This window comes from Bufo gargarizans, chromosome 3 (assembly GCF_014858855.1).
Source record: "Bufo gargarizans isolate SCDJY-AF-19 chromosome 3, ASM1485885v1, whole genome shotgun sequence".
In the NCBI taxonomy this organism is placed as follows: domain Eukaryota; kingdom Metazoa; phylum Chordata; class Amphibia; order Anura; family Bufonidae; genus Bufo; species Bufo gargarizans.
This window is the reverse complement of record NC_058082.1, coordinates 358,737,223-358,756,918: the sequence shown is the minus strand read 5'-3', so window position 1 is coordinate 358,756,918 and position 19,696 is coordinate 358,737,223. Positions and strand designations below refer to the sequence as shown.

The 19,696-nt window shown below is 44.0% G+C and overlaps 1 protein-coding gene across 1 annotated transcript in view; it reads right to left on the bottom strand.

Moving 5' to 3' along the window:
- Positions 1 to 386: 386 nt before the first annotated feature.
- The window catches only part of PPP1R8 (protein phosphatase 1 regulatory subunit 8), a 30,858-nt gene continuing 11,548 nt past the window's right edge, over positions 387 to 19,696 (bottom strand). Inside the window, exons 3-7 of the mRNA XM_044286123.1 lie at positions 11,986 to 12,139; positions 11,081 to 11,298; positions 1,660 to 1,804; positions 1,277 to 1,341; positions 387 to 1,194 (exon numbers count right to left, since the gene is read on the bottom strand). Of these exons, the coding sequence (XP_044142058.1) occupies positions 853 to 1,194; positions 1,277 to 1,341; positions 1,660 to 1,804; positions 11,081 to 11,298; positions 11,986 to 12,139 (924 nt within the window). The 3' untranslated portion in view covers positions 387 to 852. The remainder of the gene's footprint in view (positions 1,195 to 1,276; positions 1,342 to 1,659; positions 1,805 to 11,080; positions 11,299 to 11,985; positions 12,140 to 19,696) is intronic.

The following is a 19,696-nucleotide window of genomic DNA, read 5'->3' as shown; positions in this document are numbered from 1 at the left end:
CTCTGGTTTGGGGTGTTTTGGAGCTGACAGATTCCCTTTAATTATAATGGGGTTTGTAGAGTGTTCCAATATTTTTGACAGCAAGTACAGCAGTGCGGACTTACCAGAAAGCCTGACAGGCTCCGCTTACACAAGCTATTGGGTCTTACAACTCTATACCCTGGATCCATTTTTTGAATCAAATGCATTTTTCAGGTTTTTTTTCAGTGGAAACAGAAAATAAAAAACACAACCAAGAAAACCTCTACCTGGTAATGTGGATTACAGAGATTTTCAGATAAAAGAATACCCTAAAATGCCCTATATGTCATCTCAAAATGGATGCCATATTGTAACTGATTTTCTTTTGGTTGTTTTACAAACATTTGAAACAAAGACAAAAGAAGTTAAAATAGATTAAAAGTATATCTAATCTTACAGATCATTAAAACCACTTACATATACAAAACGTATAGCTGTACATATGCATGTGGGGGTATATCCTATTGTCCTGAAAGGAGAAGACATATTTCTCTGTGGTGAAAGGGTGTACTCTGTCCGGTCTTCATTAGCGGGGCTTATTTATGGAATCCAGGTGGCTGCAGAGGGAAGTGCTCCTTAGCAGTGTAAAAAGTTCCCTGCATTCCCTAGTGCAAGCACTAGGGAACCAGGATATACTGAGCTTTTTTTTATAAAGCAATATCTGAATTAAAAAAAAAAAAAATTCATCTAGTAGGTCAAGTTCTTTTTTATTTCAGAGCCCACAATGTAGCAGTGAGGCCACCATCATGAAAGCCACAGTTTCTGGAATAAGTGGAAAAATGACTCCTCAACGTGTGTGTGCCCCCTTAGATAACAGTTTCTATTTGTCTTTTAAATAAGGGGAGTAGGCTTTTTTCCAGGCCATGCTTCCTTTGCATATTTCTTCTTCTTGGGCTCATTAACAGTATCTGCAGAGAAGCTGGATGATGTAGGGGCAGCAGTCATGGGGGCAGCTGTGGGTGTGGTTGGTGCAATATCCACTTCTGGAGCCAAGTTAGGGAAAGGCATGCCACCCATCAGAGCTGTACCATGGCCACCGGCTGTCTGTGCTCCTGACTCAGCATGAGTGGGAGGGAGACCTCCATACAAGCCTCCAGAAAACGGGAAGTTCTGCACACGACGTCCCACAGAGTCTTCTAAGCTAAGAGATCCAGACGTTTCAGTCTTCTTTTTCTGAGGCAAGAGAAATACAGATTTGTATGGAAAAACAAGTTAGGATAGAAAGCACTAACTCTGGAAAGAAAATGTAATTTACCTTCACTGGAACTACCGCTGTCTGCACCATATTCCTGAACCGACCAACTGAAGGGTCTACATCCTCTGTTAGAAAAAAATAATAAAATTATGTGTGATTTACATAGACATTATCATCATAGTGGAACACAGTTAAATTAGGGTGTCAAATATGTGAGGCAAAAGTGCATTACACACAGATCAGTAAGAGACCGCCAGATGCTCTCCGTCCATATTATAAAACCTCACCGTTACTGGCTTCAGGTATAATCATTTGAATTTACACTTTCATAACAGCAGAACATAAAAAAAATGTGTTGTCAGATGTCACAATGAGCTGTCAAATGATATTCATGGCCCTAATTTGTCCCTTGTAATGTCCACAACTGTTAGGCATTTCTTCACCTGGATTAATAACTTCATCATCTTCACTAAAGGCGACTCTGTAATTCCTCTTCTTCCTTCTAGATCTCTGGATGTCCAAGTTGCCTTCTTCTATGGTTAGTGTAGATATTCTCTTATTGTGAGCAGTGTTGAACTCCGTAAGATTCTGGAAAAGAAAAAAATATAGCTTGAAAATCACAGCCCATTTCAAACCTGTCCATATAATATAAATGACTTCACATTGAAATGATCGGTCCATTACAAATTGCTTTACTATACAGTGGGCGGAGCAAGTAGCACAAGGCTCTGTCCACTCTGCAGTGGCTGTGCTGGCGGAGGCCAGAAGCTGCAAAGATTGAGCCTGCTGTCCACTGGTAACACCCTGAAACAGCTGATCATGGGGGTGCGAGTTGCAATTGGTAAATGTTTGTCACCTTAGACTACTTTTACACTCGCGCTGGTGCGGATCCGTCATGGATCTGCACAAACGCATCCGTTCAGATAATACAACCGTCTGCATCCGTTCAGAACGGATCCGTTTGTATTATCTTTAACATAGCCAAGACGGATCCGTCTTGAACACCATTGAAAGTAAATGGGGGACGGATCCGTTTTCTATTGTGCTATATTGTGTCAGTGAAAACGGATCCGTCCCCATTGACTTACATTGTGTGTCAGGATCCGTTTGGCTAAGTTTCGTCAGATGGACACCAAAACGCTGCATTCTGAGCGGATCCTTATCCATTCAGAATGCATTAGGGCAAAACTGATCCGTTTGGACCGCTTGTGAGCCCTGAACGGATCTCACAAACGGAAACCAAAACGCCAGTGTGAAAGTAGCCCAAGTTACAGAAATCTAATTAAACCCCTTCAGGACCCTGCCACCTTTCACCTTAAGGACAGGCCATTTTTTGCAAATCTGACCAGTGTCACTTTATGTGGTGATAACTTTGAAACGCTTTAAATTTATCACGGCCATTCTTAGATCGTTTTCCTCGTCACATATTTTACTTTATTTATATTTGAAAAATTAGCAATTTTAACTTTCTATTTTTCTGCATTTAAAACAGATAGTGATTAGAGATAGGCAATTGTCATATTTTGAAATTCGTTCAAGCTTAGTGTACTGGTAAAAGGTGAATTGCGTTATGGATTCCGCTACCACGGACCATAATGCAATTCTATGATGGAATGCCTTTAGAGGCATTCCGTTTTTCGTTCAGTCATAATAGAAGTCTATGGGCTGCATAACGGATCCGTCCCGTTTCTGTTATGCAGGAGAGGACTCTAGCATAACCGATACTGGACGGATCCATTTTGCAGCCCATAGACTTCAATTATGACGGAATGCCTCTAAAGGCATTCCATCATAGAATTAGGTTATGGTCCGTGGTAACGGAATCAATAACGCAATTCACCTTTTACCAGTAAATGAAGCGTGAATGAATTTATTAACCAGAAATTCTCTCATCTCTAATAGTGATACCTCCTAAAATAGTTATTACTTTACATTTCCCATATGTCTACTTCATGTTTGGATCATTTTGTAAGTTACATTTTCTTTTTTGGGGACATTAAAAAGGCTTAGAAATTTAGAAGCAAATCTTAAAATTTCCAAAACCCAATTTTTAAGGACCAGTACAGGTCTGAAGTCACTTTGTGGGGCATAATTGGGCCCATTTTAAAAACGACACCCCTCAAGGTATTCAAAACTGATTTTACAAACTTTGTTAACTCATTAGGTGTTCCACAAGAATTAAAGGAAAATGGAGATGAAATTAAAAAATTCCACTTTTTGGCAGATTTTCCATTTTAATCCATTTTTTCCAGTAACAAAGCAAGGGTTAAAGGGAACCTGTCACCTGGATTTTGGGTAAAGAGCTCAGGACATTGGTTGCTAGATGGCCGCTAGCACATCTGCAATACCCAGTCCCCATAGCTCTGTGTGCTTTTAGTGTGTAAAAAAAAAAAAAAACACTATTTCATACATATGCAAATTAACCTGAGACGAGTCACAGCTTGAAAATATGACTCTTCTCTGGTCACACAAGTAAGATATGACTTATGTTAATTTGCATAAAAGGCAGGAAGCACAAAACTGCATAATAGTTATTGAATTCGTCTGAAAATTAAATTAAAAGTGTAATTTATATTTTTAGGGTAACACAATGAACATTTAGAAACGCTCAGTGAGGGTAGCATAGTAGAGGTGACAGGTTCCCTTTAACAGCCAAACAAAACTCATTATTTATTACCCCGATTCTGTAGTTTACAGAAACACCCCATATGTGGTCGTAAACTACTGTACGGGCACACAGCAGGGCGCAGAAGGAAAGGAACCCCACATGGTTGTTGGATGGCAGATTTCACTGGGATAATTTTAAGTTGCCAAGTCACATTTGGAGTAGAAACTCCAAAAAAGTGGCCCCATTTTGGAAACTACAGGATAGGATGGCAGTTTTGTTGGTACTATTATAGGGTATATATGATTTTTGGTTGCTCTATATTACACTTTTTGTGAGGCAAGGTAACAAAAAATAGCAGTTTTTGGCACGGTTTTTATTTTTTTGCTTTTTACAATGTTAATCTGACAGGTTAGATCATGTGCTATTTTTATATAGGCAGGTTGACGAACGCGACAATACCAAATGTGACAACTTTTTTTTGGGTTGTTTCAGTTTTACATAATAAAGCATTTTTGAAAAAAAAAAATTCTTTTTTTAGTGTCTCCATATTCTGAAAGCCATAGTTTTTTTTCGGGTGATTGTCTTAGGTAGGGTCTAATTTTTTGCAGGATGAGATGACGGTTTAATTGGTACTATTTTGGGGTGTGTATGACTTTTTGATCGCTTGATATTACACTTTTTGTGATTAAGATGACAAAAAAATGGCTTGACAGTGAATTTTTTTTATGTTGTTCATCTGAGGGGTTAGGTCACGTGATATTTTTATACAGCAGTTCATTACAGACGTGGCAATACCTAATATGTATACCGTTTTGTAACATTTTGTAGCTTTTATAACTTTTGCTAGTAAGGTTTGAAGATGTAAAGATGACCTTGATAACTTCCCAGCCACCCCATCCTTTGGAACCCAGCTAAGGGTAGAGGCATGAGGTCAGCAGGAAAGGCCAGATCACCATTAGGGTGTCTTCACACGTGGCAGATTTTGTTGAAGAAAGTTTTTTGAAACTGAAAATCTATTCCATTCATCTGAATGGGGCTTGCAAAAATACATGTACCTACATCGTAACAACCCCATTCAAATAAACGGAACTGATATTCAGTTCTGGTGAACGCACATGGAATTTCCACACAGATTTGTGTGCGTTTCTGCACCATATCCACAATTTCTAACATCAGTTTTTAGTGTGCATTTGAGGCAATTTTGTCGCAGATATCACCCTTCATTGGAAAAGGGTGAAATCTGCAGCAAAAACTGCAAACATAATTGACATGCTGCCGATTTGGAAATCTGCCCGGCGGGTCAATTTTTTAAGTGACAAAATTTGCAAAGTGTACATGAAATTTGTGTAATTTCATACTGTGCTGGTACTGTGTTACATACATTTGTTCTGCATAGAAATCCACTCGGAAAAACCACACGTATTCCGCAATGTGTGCAGGTGGCCTTAGGGTATGGCCGCGCACAGTTTCTTGGATTTTTAGCCAAAGCCAGAAATGGATCCACCAGGAAAAAAATAAAAAAATCCTTCCTTTATATTTCAGATTCCTTTTACATCCACTTATGGCGCTGGGTGAAAATCCTGCAGGCAGATCTGCCTCAATACCTTGTCTAAAAAACATTGTGTGGCTGTACCCTTAACAAGTGGCTTGGCTTCACCACTTAAAAAAAATGTAGCTCCCTCTGCTGACCAGTAGTGGAAATATGATTTTTTTTTAAACCACTTCCTGACCAAGCCTAATTTTGCAAACCTGAGATGTCATTTTACGTGGTAACAACTTTGGCATGCTTTTACTTATCCAAGACTTTGAGGTAATTTAAGGTAATAAGACCCTTAATAGGGATTATGAAGTGATGTGTTTTTAATATAAATTTTATGTGATTAAGGGGGTTTAGGCTGGGCCTGGTCTAAGCGCTGCACGGTTCGCCATGCTCCTGCTCTAACAGCCCAGACCGACAGTGCCGATCCGGGCTGTTTAACCCGTTACATGCTGCATGCAATGGTGCCCGCTGCATTTAAAGGGAACCTGTCACCGGGATTTTGTGTATAGAGCTGAGGACATGGGTTGCTAGATGGCTGCTAGCACATCCGCAATAGCCAGTCCCCATAGCTCTGTGTGCGTTTATCGTGTAAAAAACCCAATTTGGTCCATATGCAAATTAACCTGAGATGAGTCCTGTCCCTGACTGATCTCACATACAGGACTCATCTCAGGTTAATTTGCATGTATCAAATCGTTTTTTTACACCATAAAAGCACACAGAGCTATGGAGACTGGGTATTGTGGATGTGCTGGCGGCCATCTAGCAACCCATGTCCTCAGCTCTATACACAAAATCCCGGTGACAGGTTCCCTTTAAGTGGTGACATAGGAAGCAGACTCTCTCCGTCTCCGCAGATGCAATTTAGGGGTGCAGATGTGTGTATAGGCAAGCTGGGTCCTGGTGTAGGCCCCAAGCCTGCCTTGAGTGTTCCCAAAGAGGCGCAGCCTGCTGGTCAATGTCAGTATAACACTGACATTAAAATGCATTGCACTATAGGGACAGTGCGTTTATTTTAGAAGCCATCAAAAGATTCCCTGTAAGGCTAGGTCTACACGACGATATATGTCGCACGACAATTTTTATAATGGTAGTCTGTGGTGTTGCACTGTGACATGCGACAAGCTGCGACTGCGAAAAAGAATTGCAAAAATAAAATCCCCCCCACGTTTGGCATTGCTGCCTCAGTAATGATTAAATCATGTGTCTCCTTTTTCTGAAAACCATATATTTATTTTTCGGGCGATTATCTTATGTAGGGGCTTAGGCTAGTTTCACACTAGCGTTCGTCGGTCCGCTCGTGAGCTCCGTTTGAAGGAGCTCACGAGCGGACCCGAACGCCTCCGTCCAGCCCTGATGCAGTCTGAATGGAGCGGATCCGCTCAGACTGCATCAGTCTGGCGGCGTTCAGCCTCCGCTCCGCTCGCCTCCGCACGGACAGGCGGACAGCTGAACGCTGCTTGCAGCGTTCAGCTGTCCGCCTGGCCGTGCGGAGGCGAGCGGATCCGTTCAGACTTACAATGTAAGTCAATGGGAACGGATCCGCTTGAAGATGCCACAATATGGCTCAATCTTCAAGCGGATCCGTCCCCCATTGACTTTACATTGAAAGTCTGAATCTTGCGCACTTAGAAAATTTTCTAAGTTATTAATGCAGACGGATCCGTACTGAACGGAGCCTCCGTCTGCATTAATATGATCGGATCCGTTCAGAACGGATCCGATCAAGCGCTAGTGTGAAAGTAGCCTTAGTTTTTGCGGCATGAAGCGACAGTTTGATTGGTACTATTTTGGGGTACATACTACTTTTTGATCGTTTGGTATTCCACATCTTGTGAAGTATGACAATTTTTATTTTATTTTTTGCCAGGGTTTTTATTTAATTTTTTTTACGGTTTTCACCTGACAGGGTAAATCAAGTGGTATTTTTATAGAGCAGGTTGTTACGGACGTAGCGAAACCTAATATGTCTATTTTTTATATTTATTTTGGTTTTACACAATAAAAGCATTTTTGAAAGAAAAACAAACAAACATTCATGTTTTTATGTCTCCATTTTCTGAAAGCCAAACCTTATCTTTTGGGTGATTGTCTTAGTTAGGGTCTGATTTTTTGCGTGATGATATGATCGTTTGGTACTATTTTGGGGTACATACTACTTTTTGATCGTTTGGTATTACACTTTTAAGATGTAGGATTACAAAATAGTTTTGGGCCCGGTTTTTATTTATTTTTTACAGTGTTCAGACGGGTTAGCTCATGTGATATTTTTATAGAGCAGGTTGTTACGGATGTGACAATACCTAATATGTATTTTTTTAAGGGATTCTGTCACCTAGTTTTAGCCTATAGCGATGCGGACATACACGGCTAGATCGCTGCTAGCATGTCCGCAATATACCCGTCCCATAGTGCCGTGTCCTTTTATTGTGTTGATTTTATAGATATGTAAATTAGCCTGGTAAGGAGCCTTCTTGGAGCCCAGCCACACCCCCCCTGGGAAGGAGCGCAGCACCGCTTGCTCAATTTTATGTCTCTTTTTATGGGCTTTTTTTCATTGAAACTTACATTTTTTTATTTATTGTTAAGAACACTTATTTTTTTTATTTTTGTCCCACTATGGGACTTCAAAATTTCATGGTCTAATCCCTGTAAGTGCTCGTCCTAAGGCATTAAGTACCGGCCTGTTAGGACGAGCATTCTCGTCCTAGGTCGGCAAGCTGTTAACGCACAGCAAAGTGAAAAAAATATTTTTCCACTGATCTGCCATTTCAGTGTCCAATATGTTGTGTCCAGCATGTGTCAGTGTAAAAACTAAGCCCTCTTATGCTACATGCACACAACATGCAAAAAAAAAAAAAAAAAAAAAAAAAAAAAAAGCTGTTAAAAACAGACAGTCAGTTTTTCATGGCCATTTTTCATCAGTGTATCCATTTTCTGGCAGTGTGTCCGTTTTTAATGTCCGTTTTGCATCAGTTTTTCATGTCCGTTTAAAACGGACATGAAAAAATTGATTAATTTGACAGGCAGTTATTTCTAGACCCACCCTTCTGAGAACACCCACAGGATGGTAGGCCCCCAGCTAAAATAATGTCTCCCCTAGTGTAGGATTTTTTTTGTTGTTGCTGCCCCCGGCTTTAATATTGCACCCATGTAGGCCCCCAGCTAAAATAATTTCCCCTATAGTGTAAGAATTTTTTTTTACTGCCCCCCAGCTTTAATGATGCCCCCTATTTTGGCCCAGCTAAAATAATGTCTTTCAAGGTGTAAACATTTTTTTATAGTGCCCCAAGCTGTAATACCCCCATGTAGGCCCCTATATACCCCAGCTAAAAAATAATGTCCCCCGTAGTGTAGGAATTATTTTTTTTTACTGTCCCCAGCTTTAATAATGTCCCCCATAGTGTATGATTTTTATTTTATTTATTTTTTACTACCCCCAGCTTTAATAATGCCCCCAATGTATTCCCTTATCTTAAATAATACCCCCCAAAGGGTAGGAATTATTTTTTTAATGTCCCCAGCTTTAACAATACCCCTAATGTAGGGCCACATCTTAAATAATTTCCCCCATGGTTTAAATAATGCCCTTATAATGGCCCACCACTGCTATTTTTTTGTTGATTTAAAAATAAAAACTCACCTTATTCACTTGCTCGTGCTGCAGCAGCCTCTTCACTGACCGAGACCTGCCGAACGAAGGTGCGCGATGACGTCACTGCGTGCTCCCACGTGGTTACGTCACCACGCATAACGCGGGTCCTTCGGCAGGTCCTGCTCAATGAAGAGAGAAGAGACTGCCGCACCGCGAGCAAGTGGATGAGGTGAGGTTTTAGTTTTTTTTTTACCCCTCCTGGGTAAAGTGTACCAGTTTTTAACGGTCATTAGACCGTAAATCGGCCATTAAAAACAGTCCCATTGATTTCAATAGGTCCGTCTGACTGTGAAAACGGACAAAAATAGGACAGGTCCTGTTTTTTGACGGACGCTATTCACTGGCCGTTTAAAGAACGGCCATGTGAATAGCCCCATAGACTTTCACTGGGGCTAAAAATGGCCGTGTGACGGCTGTTACTTAGACGGCTGTCAGACGGCCATTATTCACTGTCATGTGCATAAGGGCTTATTATTATGCAGAGTTTCCCGCTTTTTTAAGCACCCTACATGTGGCCATGATCTTTTAACTGGACATACACCAGGGATCAGGAATGAAAAGAGCCCCATGCGCATTTTGACTCCCATTGTGGTGATTTACACATCTTGTGCTTTAGAGGTTCTGGGGTGAAAAAATAAATGGAATCCAAGAAATGAACCCATTCTGAAAACTTCACCCCTCAAGGTATTACAGGGTGGAGAGAGCATTTTGACTACACACATATTTTGCAGAAATTAACTGTACAAAATGAAAATTGTAAGTTTTCTACAGATAGGGCTTTCAGTGCCCAATATATTGTGCCCAGCTGATGCCACCTAAGACTCACACCACACTTCTTAAAATTTTAGACTGGATATGGAAAGGCCATTGATATGGATATAAGATACTGTATGGGCACAGAGAAGGACTCAAAATATAAGGAGCTCCATTTGGCTTTTGGAGCACAGAATTTTCTGGAAAGGTTTTCGGGTGCTACATCACATTTTCAGAGACCCTGCGGTACATGTCAAGTGGAAACTCCCTATAGGTGGCCACATTTTGGAAAACGACAACCCTCAAGTTATATATCAATTGGTGGACTAAGCATTTTGACAGTCAGGTATTTAGCAGAAATAAATCAGCAGGTGACTAAAAAGAAAATTGCAAGTTTTCCACAGATTTCAGTGCACAGTATGCTGTGCTCGTGTCACCTGAGACTCACACCGTGCCCATTTAATGGTTAGGCAGGTTCTGCTGGATACGGAAATGACATAAATGTGGACATAAACTGCTGTTTGGGTACATACACTGCAGGGTTCAAAAAGGAAAGATCACCTGTTGGCTTTTGCAGCCGAAATTCTGGTGGACTGGTTTATGGGTGCCATGGTGCTCTCAATCAATCTCTGGGGTACCAGTACAGGCAAGGACCCTGGCATCTGCTCCTCCCTGTACCGATACTCAGTATTAACATACTGGGTGCGAAAACTGCAGGGGGGCACAGTAGGGCATTTGAAAAAAATAAAAATAAAGATCTAATAGGCATATAGCAGTGATGGCTAACCTCCGGCACTCCAGCTGTGGTGAAACTATGACTCCCAGCATGCTCCATTAATTTCTATGGAGTTCTGAGAACAGCCAAGCAAGGGGGCATCTTGGAAGTCATAGTTTTACTGCAGCTGGAGTGCCGGAAGTTAGCCAGGCATAAAGCTATGACAAACATATCTATAGCAGGTCTGAGGAGAACCAATGGGGGGGCTCGCAGAGGGAGCACCCTCTCTACCTAACCACCTAGATGTCAGCATCTAAAAGGTTAAATGGCCGTCACAACAGGAGCCCAGGTATTAATAACTGCCAGACTCCCATGGTGATCTCACAGTTACACCTTCTAAGGCTGTGAGATCACCATTAAGTAAAAGTACGTCAAGGTGTGGCAATTACCTGAGCGCCTTGACTTGCTACAATCTGCTGCAGTCACATGTTGTATAATTGTAGAATGTTAGCCAAGTCTGAATACAGATCTAAATACACTAAATTTTTCTCATTAGCAACAGAAACCGTCTACTTTAGATAAAAATAACTCACGTCTAATTCTGTCTCCTCCTCTGGAAGGCCCAGAAGACCTTTCAAATCATCATCGTCTCCAGCTTTATCATCTCCTTTCAAAGCCGATGGAAGTGTTTGAGGTTTCTCTCGAAGTGTGTACATACGAGTTGACGCACCAAACGAAACAGTGGAGTCAATGGGGATCTGTTGTGGCTTGTGTGGTTCTAAGCGAATATGGCCAAGGAAAGTCCCATGGGCTAGAAAAAAAAAAAAAACATATCGATTACTGAAAAGTCACCAAGATATATTATAAACTCAAAATAGTTTTCTTCTACGCTAACAGAAAGTTTGGAATCTGAGTTTTACCGGTTTGTGTTCATCTCTATAGACACACATACTAATGTTTGACACACTGTACAGGTAGGATATAAATATATGACCACCACTTTAATGGCAAATCTTGTTGTATATCACACTGCCATTAAAGAGATTTGGCCGACACCCTGTCAGTCTGATAAGGCTAGGGCTACATAACGACATGAGTCACGCGTCACATAGGGCACAACTACACTGCACCATGTGTCGCGCGACAAGACAGTTTCTATAATGATAGTCTATGGTGTCACACTGCAACTGCTACAGTCACAGGAAAATCCATCTTGGATGGATTTTTTGCTACAGTCGTGTCGCAGTATGTCGCATTTCGCAGTGTGACACCATAGACTATCATTATAAAAATTGTCGCACAACATCGGTGCAACAAAATGTCGCACGACATGTCGTCGTGTAGCCCTAGCCTAATGGTCGGAGACACACAAAAAATGGGAACCTTTGTTCTAAGGTAGTACATTGAAGACGTTAAGTTAAATAAAGTATTGGGCATCATTATACAAGATGACAACCTGATATGGATATTCAGGCACCAAAGGCCTTGGTATACTTACTGCTGTTGAGATCTATGAGAAAGACTCGCTTCAAATGCTTGTGGTACACAAGGGCTGAATGGACTCTGGAACACGACTGATGGTCGATTGTGAAGTCACACATATCTGGGTTCCTCCCAAACAAGTAATATTTCTTCTCATCAATAATAAGTTTCTGAAGGAGGAGAAATTGTAAAAAAAAAAAAGTAAATAAAAGCAAAACAATAACTAAGCTTAAAAATCCCCCAAAGTCAAAGTATAGATCGGAAAAAAATATTTTGGAAGAAAAAGGATTCAAAACATGAATACTTGGTACACCATAAACCAGGGGTTGGTAATCTGCTAATCACCAATCACTGCAGTAATGACTAAATGGAGACACTTGACAAGCACTTTCATGTCGACAAACTAAAGCAAGTCCAGAGGAGCTTGGGAAAGCGATAATCTAGGTTTTCACAACACTGCAGACCTCTCTCCCTCGTCTTGTTGCTGCTGCTCTGCTCACTTGTGGAGGGCATTTGGGAATCTTTGGAGGAAATGTAAATGGTGGCCATCTGGAACTACAGAAAGTGGATGCACTGGTTTCTTTGTTAACACTGGTGTCAGCATTAAAAAGGACTGTCTGCTTGTTTACTGACCTATTGCAAATAGGTTGCACATAAAAAAAAAAAATTGTACAGCTAGACATAGAAATATTATACATACCGTATTTTTCGCCCTATAAGACGTACCTGCCCTAGGTTTTTGAGGAGGAAAATAAGAAAAAAAATATTTTGAAACAAAAGGTGTGCTTTCGGTGGGTTTTGAACTAATGGTGATCTGTAGATGGCGCACTGTTATGGGGGGGGAATCTGTGGATGGCGCACTGTTATGGGGGGGGGGAATCTGTGGATGGCGCACTGTTATGGGGGGGGGGGGGAATCTGTGGATGGCGCACTGTTATGGGGGGGGGAGGGAATCTGTGGATGGGGCACTGCTATGGGGGGGGAGGGGAATCTGTGGATGACACTGCTATGGGGGGGGAATCTGTGGATGACACTGCTATGGGGGGGAATCTGTGGGATGACACTGCTATGGGGGGGGAATCTGTGGATGACACTGCTATGGGGGGGGAATCTGTGGATGACACTGCTATGGGGGGGGAATCTGTGGATGACACTGCTATGGGGGGGGAATCTGTGGATGACACTGCTATGGGGGGGGAATCTGTGGATGACACTGCTATGGGGGGGGAATCTGTGGATGACACTGCTATGGGGGGGGAATCTGTGGATGACACTGCTATGGGGGGGGAATCTGTGGATGACACTGCTATGGGGGGGGAATCTGTGGATGACACTGCTATGGGGGGGAATCTGTGGGATGACACTGCTATGGGGGGGGAATCTGTGGATGACACTGCTATGGGGGGGGAATCTGTGGATGACACTGCTATGGGGGGGGAATCTGTGGATGACACTGCTATGGGGGGGGAATCTGTGGATGACACTGCTATGGGGGGGGAATCTGTGGATGACACTGCTATGGGGGGGGAATCTGTGGATGACACTGCTATGGGGGGGGAATCTGTGGATGACACTGCTATTGGGGGGGAATCTGTGGATGACACTGCTATGGGGGGGGAATCTGTGGATGACACTGCTATGGGGGGGGAATCTGTGGATGACACTGCTATGGGGGGGGAATCTGTGGATGACACTGCTATGGGGGGGGAATCTGTGGATGACACTGCTATGGGGGGGGAATCTGTGGATGACACTGCTATGGGGGGGGAATCTGTGGATGACACTGCTATGGGGGGGGAATCTGTGGATGACACTGCTATGGGGGGGGAATCTGTGGATGACACTGCTATGGGGTGGGAATCTGTGGATGACACTGCTATGGGGGGGGAATCTGTGGATGACACTGCTATGGGGGGGGAATCTGTGGATGACACTGCTATGGGGGGGGAATCTGTGGATGACACTGCTATGGGGGGGGAATCTGTGGATGACACTGCTATGGGGGGGGAATCTGTGGATGACACTGCTATGGGGGGGGAATCTGTGGATGACACTGCTATGGGGGGGGAATCTGTGGATGACACTGCTATGGGGGGGAATCTGTGGATGACACTGCTATGGGGGGGGAATCTGTGGATGACACTGCTATGGGGGGGGAATCTGTGGATGACACTGCTATGGGGGGGGAATCTGTGGATGACACTGCTATGGGGGGGGAATCTGTGGATGACACTGCTATGGGGGGGGAATCTGTGGATGACACTGCTATGGGGGGGGAATCTGTGGATGACACTGCTATGGGGGGGGAATCTGTGGATGACACTGCTATGGGGGGGGAATCTGTGGATGACACTGCTATGGGGGGGGAATCTGTGGATGACACTGCTATGGGGGGGGAATCTGTGGATGACACTGCTATGGGGGGGGAATCTGTGGATGACACTGCTATGGGGGGGGAATCTGTGGATGACACTGCTATGGGGGGGGGAATCTGTGGATGACACTGCTATGGGGGGGGAATCTGTGGATGACACTGCTATGGGGGGGGAATCTGTGGATGACACTGCTATGGGGGGGGAATCTGTGGATGACACTGCTATGGGGGGGGAATCTGTGGATGACACTGCTATGGGGGGGGAATCTGTGGATGACACTGCTATGGGGGGGGAATCTGTGGATGACACTGCTATGGGGGGGGAAATCTGTGGATGACACTGCTATGGGGGGTGAATCTGTGGATGACACTGCTATGGGGGGGGAATCTGTGGATGACACTGCTATGGGGGGGGAATCTGTGGATGACACTGCTATGGGGGGGGAATCTGTGGATGACACTGCTATGGGGGGGGAATCTGTGGATGACACTGCTATGGGGGGGGAATCTGTGGATGACACTGCTAGGGGGGGGAATCTGTGGATGACACTGCTATGGGGGGGGAATCTGTGGATGACACTGCTATGGGGGGGGAATCTGTGGATGACACTGCTATGGGGGGGGAATCTGTGGATGACACTGCTATGGGGGGGGAATCTGTGGATGACACTGCTATGGGGGGGGAATCTGTGGATGACACTGCTATGGGGGGGGAATCTGTGGATGACACTGCTATGGGGGGGGAATCTGTGGATGACACTGCTATGGGGGGGGAATCTGTGGATGACACTGCTATGGGGGGGGATCTGTGGATGACACTGCTATGGGGGGGGAATCTGTGGATGACACTGCTATGGGGGGGGAATCTGTGGATGACACTGCTATGGGGGGGGAATCTGTGGATGACACTGCTATGGGGGGGGAATCTGTGGATGACACTGCTATGGGGGGGGAATCTGTGGATGACACTGCTATGGGGGGGGAATCTGTGGATGACACTGCTATGGGGGGGGAATCTGTGGATGACACTGCTATGGGGGGGGAATCTGTGGATGACACTGCTATGGGGGGGGAATCTGTGGATGACACTGCTATGGGGGGGGAATCTGTGGATGACACTGCTATGGGGGGGAATCTGTGGATGACACTGCTATGGGGGGGGAATCTGTGGATGACACTGCTATGGGGGGGGAATCTGTGGATGACACTGCTATGGGGGGGAATCTGTGGATGACACTGCTATGGGGGGGAATGGGAATCTGTGGATGACACTGCTATGGGGGGGGAATCTGTGGATGACACTGCTATGGGGGGGGAATCTGTGGATGACACTGCTATGGGGGGGGAATCTGTGGATGACACTGCTATGGGGGGGGAATCTGTGGATGACACTGCTATGGGGGGGGAATCTGTGGATGACACTGCTATGGGGGGGGGAATCTGTGGATGACACTGCTATGGGGGGGGGGGGGAATCTGTGGATGACACTGCTATGGGGGGGGGGGGGGAATCTGTGGATGACACTGCTATGGGGGGGGGGGGAATCTGTGGATGACACTGCTATGGGGGGGGGGGGGAATCTGTGGATGACACTGCTATGGGGGGGAATCTGTGGATGACACTGCTATGGGGGGGAATCTGTGGATGACACTGCTATGGGGGGGGAATCTGTGGATGACACTGCTATGGGGGGGGAATCTGTGGATGACACTGCTATGGGGGGGAATCTGTGGATGACACTGCTATGGGGGGGGATCTGTGGATGACACTGCTATGGGGGGGGGATCTGTGGATGACACTGCTATGGGGGGGGGATCTGTGGATGACACTGCTATGGGGGGGGGATCTGTGGATGACACTGCTATGGGGGGGGATCTGTGGATGACACTGCTATGGGGGGGGGATCTGTGGATGACACTGCTATGGGGGGGGGATCTGTGGATGACACTGCTATGGGGGGGGGGGGATCTGTGGATGACACTGCTATGGGGGGGGGGGGATCTGTGGATGACACTGCTATGGGGGGGGGGGGATCTGTGGATGACACATATATAGCATCTTATGCTATATATGTGTCATCCACAGATCCCCCCCCATAACAGTGTCCCTGTGTATTGACTCCCAATACAGGGGGTAGAGGCCGGCAACTGGTGTTGAAATCGTGGCAGGACCCAGTGCAGTCCCTGTACTCTATTACACTGGGCGCTGCACACAGCAGTATCCATATGTAAAAAGTGTAGGCAATCCATGTAGTACCCACTATGAAACTCCGGTACTAGCAGGTTGGTCACTCACTTAGTCACGCACATGCTCCTCCCACTTTAAAATGCCGCAGGCGGAGCATACGCCTGACAAAGCGAGTGACTGGCAAGCCTGCCAGTACGGGAGTTTCATAGTGAGTACTAGGTGGATTGCCCTACCGCAGAGGATTTCTACACTTTACATATGGATTGCCTACACTTTACATATGAATACTGCTGTGTGCGGGGCCTGGTGTAATAGAGTACAGTGACTGCACCGGGCCCCGCCTTGATTCTAGCAGTTGCTGGCCTCAGGGCCCCTCCTCGCTGATACATCGCAGGCTGCACTGTGCAGCATTACAGCCCACAATGTATCAGTGTTAGTGTAAAAATGGCAGCATTCGCCAAATAAGACGCCCCTGCGTCTTATGGGGCGAAAAATACGGTATTGTCTATACCCCTCAACAATGAGCCAACTCTATATAAATACAACTATGCATACATTTTGCTGATAGCTTCATCTCTAATACTTAAAGCCACCTCAATATAGGCAATTACATGTATGCTGTACCAAGGTATTGCCATACCATCCCTCAGGGGAACCGCTCCTTTATTTCTTGTGGGCATTTTATCTCTTTATCATGTCAGATATATATTTATTTAAATACAATTTTCAACTTTTTGAGCTGCAGAGACTCTGTTGTGTTTGTAGGTAGTTGTTTACTGACCTATCCTCAGGCACCCCTGCCGATGAAATGTTTGAAGAGAAGGAAACACTTATACGGGCGCCATCTTATTTTCTCTGTTAACCTGCTCGCCATTGCAACCACAGTGGCGAGCAGCTGTAATTACAACTATGGTGTCCCCATAGTTTTAATTACACCTGCTCGCCGCTGCAGTTGCAAAAGCGAGCAGATAAACATTAAAGAGACGGCAGCGCTTGTATAGGTGCTGCTTACTCTTCAAACAGCTGATCAGCGGGGTGGCGGGAGTTGGACCCGCGGAAGCGGACAACCCCTTTAATGGTGGCATTATAAGAGGTCCTGTGGTTGCACAGCAAATAGAGGTGCTGAAGGGGCATTACTAAAGAAGGACAACAAGGGTGCTGTAAGCAGGCCTATTTAATTTGTACAATTTGGAATCTAGTGGTGTTAATGTCCTGAAGATATTTCTCTTTATTAAGGAATATATTCATAAGCTCTCTAGTAAATCTATAGGAACCCAAGAATGCCTACTCCTGTCACAGACTACAGTGCATTGAAAAAGTATTCATAACTCTTGAACTTTTCCAATTTTTTTCACGTTACAGCCACAAACTTAAATGTACTTTATTCAGATTTTTGTGACAGACCAACAAAAAGTAGCAACGTGTGAAGTGAAAAGAAGCTTTGCACATCTAGAGACTGAAATTTTTGCCCATTCTTTTTTGCAAAATAGAAAAGCATCCCCACAACATGCTGCCGACACCACCATGCTTCACAGTAGAGGATGGTGTGTTCAGGGTGATGTGCAGTCTTAGTTTTCCACCACACAGTTTTTTGCATTTAGGCCAAAAAGTTAAACTTTGGTCTCATCTGACCAGAGCACCTTCTTCCACATGTTTTCTGTGTCCCCCTACATGTCTTGTGGCAAACTGCAAATGGGAATTCTTATGACTTGCTTTAAAAAAAAAAAAATTGCTTCTTGTCACTATTCCATAAAGGCCAAATTTGTGGAGTACATGACTAATAGTTGCCCTGTGGACAGCTTCTCCCACCTGAGATATGGATCTCTGCATTTCCTCCAGAGTGACCACGGCCCTCTTGGCTGCTTCTCTAATTAGTGCTCTCCTTGCCTGGGCTGTCAGTGTAGGTGGATAGCTGTCTTGTTGTGCCATAAATCTATTCTTGGATGATGGATTGAACAGTGCTCCGTGAGATGTTCAAAGTTTTTTTATAACCTAACCCTGCTTTACACTTATCCGCAAATTTTAACCTTGACCTGTCTGGTATGTTCCTTGGTTTTGAACCTCTGAGGCCGTCACAGAACAGTTGTAGTTATACTGAGAATACATTACACACATGTGGACTCTATTTACTAATTAGGCAACTTCTGGAGGCAAATGGTCACAGTGGATTTTATTTAGGGATAATCAGAGTACAGGTGGCTGAACACAAATACACGCCACACTTTTCTGATTTTTATTTATTAACCACTTCCCATCTGGGCCATTTGCCCCCTTCCTGACCAGGCAAAATTTTGCAAAACTGACATATCTCACTTTATGTGGTAATAACTTTGGAACGCCTTTATTTATCCAAGTCATTCAGAGATTGTTTTCTCGTGACACATTGTACTTCATGATAGTCATAAATTTGAGTCAAAATATTTCACCTTTATTTATGAAAAAATCCCAAATTTACCCCAAAATTTGAAAAATGCGCAATTTTCTAAACTTCAATTTCTCTGCTTTTAAAACAGAAAGTGATACCTCATAAAATATTTATTACTTAACATTCCCCATATGTCTACTTTATGTTGGCATCATTTTGGAAATGTCATTTTTTTTTTTTTTTAGGACGTTAGAAGGCTTAGAAGTTTAGAAGAAATTCTTCAAATTTTTAAGAAAATTGCCAAAACCCACTTTATAAAGGACCAGTTCAGGTCTGAAGTCACTTTGTGGGGCCTACATAGTGGATACCCCCATAAATGACCCCATTGTAGAAACTACACCCCTCAAGGTATTCAAAACCGATTTTACAAACTTTGTTAACCCTTTATGCGTTCCACAAGAATTAAAGGAAAATGGAGATCACATTTTTAAATTTCACTTTTTTGGCAGATTTTCCATTTTAATCCAATTTTTTCTTTAACACATCGATGGTTAACAGCCAAACAAAACTCAATATTTATTACCCAGATTCTGCGGTTTACAGAAACACCCCACATGTGGTCATAAAATGCTGTATGGGCACATGGCAGGGCGCAGAAGAAAAGGAACTCCACATGGTTTTTAGATGCCATGTCCCATTTGAAGCCCCCTGATGCACCCTTACAGTAGAAACTCCCAAGAAGTGACCCCATTTTGGAAACTAGGGGATAAGGTGCCAGTTTTATTAGTACTATTTTTGGGT